Source organism: Microtus ochrogaster, unplaced genomic scaffold, assembly GCF_000317375.1.
Source record: "Microtus ochrogaster isolate Prairie Vole_2 unplaced genomic scaffold, MicOch1.0 UNK16, whole genome shotgun sequence".
Classification (NCBI taxonomy): domain Eukaryota; kingdom Metazoa; phylum Chordata; class Mammalia; order Rodentia; family Cricetidae; genus Microtus; species Microtus ochrogaster.
The window spans coordinates 4373240-4383508 of NW_004949114.1; the positions used below are offsets into that span (position 1 = coordinate 4373240).

General features: G+C 48.5%; 1 protein-coding gene across 1 annotated transcript in view; it reads right to left on the reverse strand.

Moving 5' to 3' along the window:
* Ints3 (integrator complex subunit 3) overlaps positions 1 to 8903 on the reverse strand; it is a 42126-nt gene extending 33223 nt beyond the window's left edge. Inside the window, exons 1-2 of the mRNA XM_005367237.2 lie at positions 8757 to 8903; positions 495 to 578 (exon numbers count right to left, since the gene is read on the reverse strand). Of these exons, the coding sequence (XP_005367294.1) occupies positions 495 to 578; positions 8757 to 8903 (231 nt within the window). The remainder of the gene's footprint in view (positions 1 to 494; positions 579 to 8756) is intronic.
* Between the last annotated feature and the right edge of the window lie 1366 nt (positions 8904 to 10269).

Here is a 10269-nt window from a genome sequence, read left to right on the forward strand (position 1 = left end):
AGTTCGAGACCAGCCTGGTCTACAGAGCTAGTTCCAGGACAGGCTCCAAAGCCACAGAGAAACCCTGTCTTGAAAAAACAAAAAAAAAAAAAAAACAAAAAAAAAAACAAATTGTCAAAGAAAATCAGAGGACTATTCTTGAGAGCCATCCTGTAGAATCCAGAAATGAGAACTCAAGACTGTTGGGGATGCGTGCAAAGCCGTAGACCGACTGAGCCACCTGGTCAAACACTGAGTTGTTATATAAGTCAGGCAAGATAGCATAAGCTGTGATCACGTACTTGGGAGGCTGAGGCAGGACCCTGAGTATGATGCTGGCCTGATCTCAGAAAAAAAGGCTCCAAGAAATAAACTATCCTAGTGGAAGAGTAAAACCTCACTTAAGGAACCAAGATATGAATTCAGTCCCTTAAGTCCTGGCCACCATCTTTCCTCCTTCCGGTCTGCACCTCAGAACTTCCCCAAGCAGAACGGATTAAGGACATGGTACTCACATAAGCGTTGAGGGCATCGTTGGCTTCTCGCTCAGACACACCAGTCGTCATCGACGTCACAATACTCATACACCTTTCCAACCTCTGTGGGGAGGGATGGGAACAAGTGGGGAGTGCGTTATAACACAGCCTATGAAGTACTTCTCACCCAAAACATTTTAACACTTCAAGCTTGATCATTCTTCTGCTATTGCTTAAAAAAGAAACACGCTGCACGTCATGTCGAATGGCCACTAACAACTGTGAGAACAGCAGCAGTAACAGCCGACTCTGGCCAGCACCGCACGCCTACTACAGCTAGTGGACAACACCTCCAGGAAGGACAAAGTCATAAAAATTAACAATGCCGACTTTCACAGGAAAAAGCACATGGAGGACAGCCTGGAGGACGTCACCAAAGGCACAGTGAGGCAAACTGACACCGTTTGCCTCTAAGACTAGGAAAGTCAGGTAAGCGGGGCTGGCTGTAGTCCCAGGTAACTAGGAGGCTGGGATGGGAGGATTACTTGAGCCCAGGCGTTAAGAACAACCTAGTAACACAGTATGGTCATCGTCTGTCCAAAAATAAATGAACAAACATGAAAGTGCAAACCTGTGATCTGGGTACTCAAGAAGGAAGGGGGATTTTGAGTTCAAGGTCAGCCTGGGCTGCATAGCAAAATTTTGTATAATTTTTCTTTAAATTTTAAAGTTACCAAAAACCTAAGACTCATAACAGTCAAACATAAGGTCTGGGACTTGTTTTCATTTCTGAACTGAGCAAGCCAACTTTATAAAAAGAATTTAAAACATAAAGGTTGTGCATGCTCTTAGTTTCAGCATTTGAGAGGCAGAGGCAAGTGAATCTCTCTGAGTTCAGGGTTAAGTAAAGAAACCCTATCTCAAAAAAAAAAGAAAGAAAAGAAAGAAAGAAAGGAAGAAAGAAAGAAAGAAAGAAAGGAAGGAAGGGGAAAAAGGCCGGGCGGTGGTGGCGCACACCTTTAATCCCAGCACTCGGGAGGCAAGAGGCAGGCAGATCTCTGTGAGTTCGAGGCCAGCCTGGTCTACAAGAGCTAGTTCCAGGACAGGCACCAAAAACTACAGAGAAATCCTGTCTCGAAAAAAATCCAAAAAAAAAAAAAAAAGAAGAAAGGGGAAAAAGTATATAAAGAGAAAATGAACAAAAGGAGAAATTTAAGGCTGTAGCTCAGCAGTGAGACTAACATGTGAGCACCTGTGAGGGAGCTGGGTGTGGTGGTGACACCTGTTAGCCCAGCACTCAGGACAAAAGCAGGAGGATTGCCAGGTGGACCACCAAAGTGAGACTGTGTAGGAAAAGAAACAGTAACAACAATGTAGGAACAAAATACTGAGTTGGTACAGCAATGCACGGGGGATCATCCTTCAGGCAGGAGCATCAGGAATGCAAGGTCATTTTTTGCTACAAAGCATTCAAGACAGCCTGAGTTATGTGAGACCCCATCTCACAACATCAAAAGAAACAAAAAAGAACAACAACAAAACCCTAAGTGCCAGGCAGTGATGACACACACCTTTAATCCCAACACTTGGGATTGGGAGGCAGAGGCAGGAGGATCTCTGTGAGTTCAACTGGTTTACAAAGCAAGTTCCAGCATAGCCAGAGCTTTTACTAAGAGCAACGCTCTTGAAAAACCAAACAAAGGAACCCAAAACAACCTGAACATACTTGAGACTTTGGGCTCGAGCCCTAAACTGCAAAGAAAAAGCACTGCAGTATAATGACAACGATCCTGCTGGCCGTTCTGCGGCTATGACAAACACCACGAGAAAGGTAAACAGAAAAGACAGAGGTTATCTGTGTCCACCCTGGTAAGAGCCCAAAGTGATGGGACTGAAGAGCTGGCTCAGCAGTTTAGCAATCTGGCTGCTTTTGTTGAGGACGCAGGTTCAGTTCCCTGCACTGACACAGTGTAGACAGCCATGAAGGCAAAACACTCATACGCATAAAATAAAAATAAATCTTAAGTTCCAGAATAGCTCGGTCTAGGGCTGAAGAGATGGCTCAGTGGTTAAGAACATTGCCTGCTATTCCAGAGGTCCTGAGTTCAATTCCCAGCAACCACATGGTGGCTCACAACTATCTGTAATGAGGTCTGGTGCCCTCTTCTGGCCTGTAGGCATATACAGAGACAGAATATTGTATACATAAAAAATAAATATTTGCCGGGCGATGGTGGCGCACGCCTTTAATCCCAGCACTTGGGAGGCAGAGGCAGGCGGATCTCTGTGAGTTCGAGACCAGCCTGGTCTACAGAGCTAGTTCCAGGACAGGCTCCAAAGCCACAGAGAAACCCTGTCTCGAAAAACCAAAAAAAAAAAAAAGAACAGAATAGCTCGGTCTACAAAGTAAGACCCTGTCTCAAAAACAAAACAATATACTATTAATAAACCTTTTTTGTTGCTTTTGGTTTTTTTCTGATAGGGTTTCTTTGTACAGTCCTGGCTGTCCTGGAACTCACAATTTAGATAAGACTGGCCTTGAACTCAGAGATCCACTCATTCTGCTTCCTGAGTGCTGGGATTAACAGCGTTCCCAACCATGCCTAGCAATAATAGTAAATCTTGGAAAAGAGTTTAAGGTAACAAAGGGTAGACTTGTGTTCTGATGGGTCCAAACCTAAGACTGCCTGGGTGTGACATCCGCCACTCCGACAGCAGGCCTAGCTTCAAATCAGGGAGACCAGCAGGTTCAGCCTTAATAAACAGCAAGGACATACATGTGAAAAGGGACTGTGTGGTCACATGGAAGCCGACCCATGAGCTCTGGGAGCCATTATCACCCAATGTTGCTCCTGTATAAGAAAAGTGTGGGAGGAAAACCTGAGGCTGGGCTTCCTCTCTTATCAAACCTTGTCCCTGTCACCAGGAACTGGAGACCAACCTAGCCAATGGTTAAGTCTTGCTGGCACCCTGTCTCCAGCCTAAGTTAACTGCAGCTTCAGAGTGAAGGGAGATGGTGAGCAGCAGCAACCTAAAGCTCCACACACTGCTCATATCAAATATAGACACATCTTTATTGAATCACCAAAGGGAAGCCAAGCAGCAGCCTGGCAACAGAAGCCACCGGGACTGAACTGGTCCTTGCTAGCCAGGCTGAGGCTCACCTTGGCTGAGCCTCTGTAAACCCTGGTTTTATCTAGGGGGAAAAAAAACCCAAAGCAAACAAAAGCCCAGAGATAACAGCTGTATCATGAAGTTGCACCACACACACATCTCAGTTAATTAGAATCTGTGCTATTTGTGAAGCTCAGCAATTGCACAAATCTAACCTTGAAGACCTGGCTCCAATCTCCTGCCATTTCTTTGTTTAAGATTTAAATTCCACTTATTTACTTGTATGTGGGGGGTGTGCGTGTGGGCACAGTGTGTAGGCCAGAGGTCAGCTCATGGGAGTCAGCAATCTTCCACCATCAGGGGGGGTCACAGCAAGTAACTTTTACTCCACAGTCAGCCATCTTGCTAGCCCCTGCCACTACTTCTCATGTTATGTCCTTCAAGGTTCCTGAAAACCAAATCCTCTGCCACAGGACATGGATAATTTCCCAACTCGTGAAAGGCTTCTCTTATTTTGCCGTTAAGAGAACAGAGGAATCACCAGGCGGTGGTGGTGCATGCTTTTATCCCAGTACTCGGGAGGCAGAGGCAGGTAGATCTCAAAGAGTTTGAGGCCAGAGTGAATCTCAGGACTGCCAGGGTTAAAAGAGAAACACTATCTTGAAAAAAAGAAAACAAAACAGAGTGTGTGCATGAGAACATAGCAAAGAGAAGGGAGGAGGGAGGAGGCGTAATGGATCCAAAACCAAGAGTCTGCAAATCCCACTCCAAGGCCCTACGCACTGGCTAAGTGTCTTGGTGTGGTTTAACATTCACGAGGCTTTGGGTCGAGCAAAGTTTCTCTAGGCTCCGCCCCATGTTCTAAGCTCTAATCAGAGGCCTGACTACAGGACACTGCCCAGTCAAGAAAAGTGGCCTCTTGAAACAGGGAGGCCCTATGAAGGCTGTAGAAAGTGGAGTCCAGAATTTGAATGGGTGGACACATTCATTTTAAGACAACAGAGGTTCAGAAAACTTTTATCTAAAACTGCTCCTGGTGGTACATTATCTGTAACCTCATCAGAAGTTCAAAGACAGCCTGTTTAAAACAAACCAAAGACAAATAAGCAAACGAAAAGAAATAACCAGGAATCATTCGAAGTGACCAAAAGGACTCTCTCCTCAGCTGGGTGTGATGGTGAGCACCTTTAATCCCAGCCACTGGGAGGCAGAGGCAGGCTGATCTGTGAGTCTGAGGCCAGCCTGGTCTACGGAGCAAGTTTCAGGACAGCCAGGGCTATGTAGAGAAACCCTGTCGCAAAAACAAAACAAAAAAGGACCACTCTCCTCAAAGGCCACAGGAAACCAGATGTATAATTGGGTAACAGTATCCTTTCCCCGTAGTCTCTGAAGGTCCTCAGAAAAGATGAAATCACACACACAGCTGCCAGCAATTGCTGGCAGGATGGCTCTGTTCAGAATAAGTTCTCTATGACAGCACCTCAGAGAGATGAGTAAATATTTATCATCTCCAGGATCTCTGGAACTCATTCTTCTCGTACTGAAACCACCTGACAACAGCAGTGGATGGCACGGGGAAGGGAGGGGAGCCTTCCAGCTTCTCAGTAGACACCTGAAGCGGGAGGCAGGAGTTAGAGATGCACGCACCCCATTTCTCTGTCCTGGGCCTGGTGAGAGGAGACACTCTGCTAAGCGTACAGTGCACAGCTCCCTTATAGAACGTGAGTAGCCTAGAAACACTCATTCTGCTGTCTTCAGGAAAGGAAAATGTGATCCCACCTGCACAATGTCTAAGAACCCACATCAACAAGAAGGGACTGACCATGCTGGGTTCCTAGTACAGCCAGCCTTTGCTACCAGTGTACACAGAAAGGACAGACTCCGGCATCCTCCCAGGGACCTAGGACAAATACCGTACAGAGTCCAAGGAATGACCTATATTCTACATCAAGGATATGTAAAATGATGATTTAAGGGAGAAAAAAATTTAAAATGACTCAAAGGTCAGCCCGTGGACATTTCTGAGAGAGGCTGAGTTATCTCTCAGAGTAAACATGGTGGGGACACACCTCTATTTTGCCAAACATAATTCTGAGACCTATCTTAAAGATATTCTGATTTCTCTGGGCCACAGCTCCTGCTCTTGGCCTGCCTTCCCTGGCAAAGGAAGAGCCAGGACTGGGAAACCTCATGAGACCAGGAACTACACGTCCTGAACTCCTCCAACCTCTGCCACTATTTTTATCTCCCTCCCTCCCAAACTAGGATGGGGATGGGAAAGAAGACTTCAGTCTTCAAAGGGAGGAACAGGGCCAACGAGAAGAAAGGATACAGCAAACACTCCCAGGAGAGCAGAGTCACAGTCCTGCCCAGGATGGTCCTGAGTGCGTCCCACTGCATACTGTGAGTGGCCTTTGCTAATCATGCGCAACTATGCCCACGCCTTCACCACCCTCATCTATTTTTTTCAGGACTTCTGGTGGCGTGATACTCTGTCTTTGGATGATAAACTTCTAGGTGGCACACCTTACGTCCTCCTTCCATTTTCCTATCAGACTCAGCACACTTTAAGCACAGAGTCAAAAAGCTGACCCATTTTCCTGGGCTACTGGTAGGCCTACAATGGAAAATAACCAAGTCAGAATGAGCAGAGGTCAGTTGGTCAACAGAAGGTGTTGATAACTTCTGTGTGCAAAGATCTGTGGGGAGGCACAGAGGAAGGAGAGGCCAGCAAGCCTGGCCCTCAGACACACGGCCTAGCAGGGATACCAGAACCACACCCATGGGGGGGGGGCTAGTGTAAGGCTTGCTGGGAACTAAGACACAAAGGACAAAGGGCAAAGAAAATGTGGACGAGGGAGCCTGAGACAGACTGGAGGCATCCACACCATAAACGAGATGGGAAAGGAGAAAACAAACCCTCCCATTTCTCCCTAGGAAGCTAAGTTTGTTCTGAGTATAAGTAAGCGAGAATGAACATAAAGGCTTCCTTGCTCATGATCTCCCCCAGCCAGATCACCTACTGCCCAGAAAAAGAATCTGTACCTGCGTCCTGTAGGAGTAAGGATGGGAATCAACAGACTCTCATCCAACCTTGCTCTGGTGGAGGGATCAACAGTGGCCAGTCACCTACTGACTTCTCCCCTCCTAAAGCTCCAGTGCTAACACACCATGCTCAACACTTGACAGTCAAACTGGTGATAAGTTCCAGACCTACCCAGGCGATGGTGGCACACGCCTTTAATCACAGCACTTGGGAGGCAGAGGCAGGCGGATCTCTGAGTTTGAGGCCAGCCTGGTCTACAGAGTGAGACAGCTAGGACTACACAGAGAAACCCTGTCTCCAAAACCCAACCCCCCCTCCAAAAAAATTATCTCAAAAAATAATACAGGGCTGGGGAGAGGCTCAGCAGATAAAGAGGCTTGGAAAGCTGAATTCAATCCTGTAACCAAGTCTGTAAACAGTGGAGGGAGAGAACCAACTCCATAAAGACATCCTCTGACCTGTGCGCACATTTCAGCACGCACACTCCCCACACACACCACACACTCCATACACACCATACACACTCCATACACACCACACACTTCCCACATACACTCCCCACACACACCATACACACTTCCCACACACACCACACTTCCCACACACACTCCCCACACACACCATACACACTCCACACACACCATACACACTCCACACACACAGCATACACACTCCACACACACAGCATACACACTCCACACACACAGCATACACACTCCACACACACACCACACACACTTTCCCTCACATATATCATATGCACACACTTCTTCCCTCAGCCTCTTTGGATTGTTGGAATTGCCTTAGTTGATTAAAAAAGATAGCAAATTTTCTCCAAATGCACATAGAATTATACAGTGAATCTGCTGGGGGGTAAGCAACAAAGTCGCTATAAGGCCACTTTGATTCAAGTTCTCTTTTTGAGACAGAGTCTGTCTATGGTCGATCTGGCCATCTTAAAGCTTGCTATGTAGACCAGGCTGGACTCAGACCCACAGAGATCCACCTGCCTCTGCCTCGACTGCTGGGCCACAAAGCTTGTGACCTAACATACATAGTTTCTTTTCTTCTGTCTTTTGTTTCTAGAGGCCAGGTTCTTGTTAATGATGCCCAGGGCTAGCCTAGAACTCACCACACACACACACACACACACACACACACACACACACACACACACACTAACTCTCTCTCTCTCACTGACACACACATCCCCCCCCCACACACAGAATCTTCCTGACTCAGCCCTCCTAGAGCTAGGGTTACATGAGCCCCCACAGCTGGCAATCTAAGGTTATTTAACTCTGAGTTTAACCTGCGACTCCAGCATCTGGTAAAGGAATTCACCACAGCCGAGCCCATGAAGAGCCAGGGCCTGTTGGTTTCCTTCCCATCCCTAGACACTGAAATGAATGCATTAGGCTTTGCACAGTTCAGCGATCATGCCTCAGCTCTGTAGCACATCCTAAGTCTTCCTGTGTGTGCAGCAGGAGGGGTTGCTGGGTCATCTCTTGCTAGTCAAGGACAGGGTGAAAAGTGAGGGAAAGGAGGAGGAACAAGACTCCTCACTCATGTCCTTGCTCTCTCCATTTTTTTGTGTTTACTCTCCGGTTCTGAAGAAAGCAGTCCTATATCCTGGCTCACCCCTCTACTACGGCTGACTGTAGCAAACTAGACACTACTTACTCACTCTAAATGCCTGGTTAAAACCACTGCCCACTGTATCCACACACAGTCAATGATGCTACCTAAGAAGAGGGGCCAAGTCTGTAGGAAGTTGCCAAACCTCACACCTGCCTGTAAACACGTATATACTTTTCAACTTAACACACTTAAATAGGGTGGATACTCTAGATGACTAGTAGTGTGTATATGGGAAGGAATGAAAATAACTTTGGTAAATAGGGATGCTACATCCCTTCTGTAACCAACGCCCCTCACACATTTTCATAATAGCGGCAGCTGTTGCTAGGGCAACCTGTCCAGGAAATTGACCCACACTTTTCCTCCAGAAGCAGGAAACCAGAGCAATGTTTCTGCCTTGGAAAAAACTTGAAGGCCTCTTCTCCCCACCCCCACCCCATATCCGCTCCAGCATCCCTCAACCCAATTCCTTAGCTCCCTTCCCCACCCCACACACATACCTCCTCTAACTCATCCTTGGCATCCAAACTGGTTGAAAGTAGCAGCCTCCCCCCTCCTGGGGCTCCTGCTCCCGCTCCTCCTCCTCCACCTCCCGCTGCTCCTGATGCAGCAGCTGCTACGGTCCCCTTTCCCTTCTGTAACTCCATGGCTGCAGCCAGGAGACCGGAAGAGGTCAAGGGAGTGTTAAGTCCTAGAAATGGAGAACTCTGGCTTGCCAAGGACAAGGAGCAAGAGGAACAAGTGGGAAGGAGGCCACAGGCCCGGCTTTCCGCACTCTTGCCTCCTGTCCTGCGGAGGGGGAAGGCGCGGGTTCTCTAGATGCTCCCTCTGGAGTGGCCGTGCTGGGGCAAAGCCTTAGCGCAGAAGCACGGTAGACTTAAGAGTCTGTAACCTGCAGGAGGTGGGCAAGGCTGCCAGCCACCCTTGCAGAAGTGGACCGGGAACCCTCTGGCTTCTTATCCTGAAAGGAGGGGAAACACTAAGTTTCTGCCTCTCGAGGTGTGGAAAGGAGTCCTGGCCCTGAAGTGGGGGTGGGAAACCTTCCCGGCGGGGTTGGGAAACGCGGTTCCTTGGGATCCGGACCCTAGCGGGTGCGGATGCAGCAGAAGCGCTATGGAAGGACCAGCTTTTCCCCACACCACACAGAGGCGGCCATGGTGGAAGGGCGGGGGAGGCTGAGAGCGCCCGAGCGGGCAGAGTCGTCGCCGGCGCCGGAAGTGAGCAGTCGCGGTCCCGGGCGTCCGCCAATCGCGGCTTCCGCGGTGGCGCCAGGTCTCTAAGGAGTAAGCCGCCGCCGACAGACTGGCCTTTTCCAGGGCTGCCAATTGTAGGGAGAAGAACTGAGACTGGTCTGATGGGCAACAAGTGTGCCCTATCGCATTCTTCCTCCGCATCAGGAGGCGGGACGGGAGGTAAGGAGTAGGTGCGAGCGCTGGGCGATCCGGAAAAAGCCGGGCTGCGCCTGCGCGCTCCAGCGCGCATGCGCGACGTCTCCCCGCGCCCCACTCCCTACAGGTGTTCGGACGTTGTCCTTGGGTAGTCTCGGAGTCGGCTCCCCTGAAAGTTTCTGCGGGGGCAGGAGCGGCGGAGCCCCAACACTTAGCAAACGCCCTCAGGGTCTGAAGCTACTTCCTGAACTGCGAGTGCAACACGCAGCCAAGAGTGCAATTATCAGTAAGACTCTTTGAAAATAACAAAAAAAGTGCGTTGATCCACTAGTGCGAACCAATAATTAGCAGCGCCAGCACTAACTTTACACAGTTTACCAAATGATGGGCTCTTTTCATCCTTTGAGACCCTGCGACTGGCAAATATCACTTCAGTCTATCGGTAGTTACACATACAACCCATTGAGAATGTTACAGTTATGATCATCGTAGAGTTTGACTGTGAGTCCATTTCTTCTTCGTTCTTTCACTGTGCGTCTCCATGGAACCTTTCATTTTTAGGCATATGAACCGATTTCTGTATAAAGCTCCAAACCGGGCGTGGTACATGCCTGTAATCCCAACC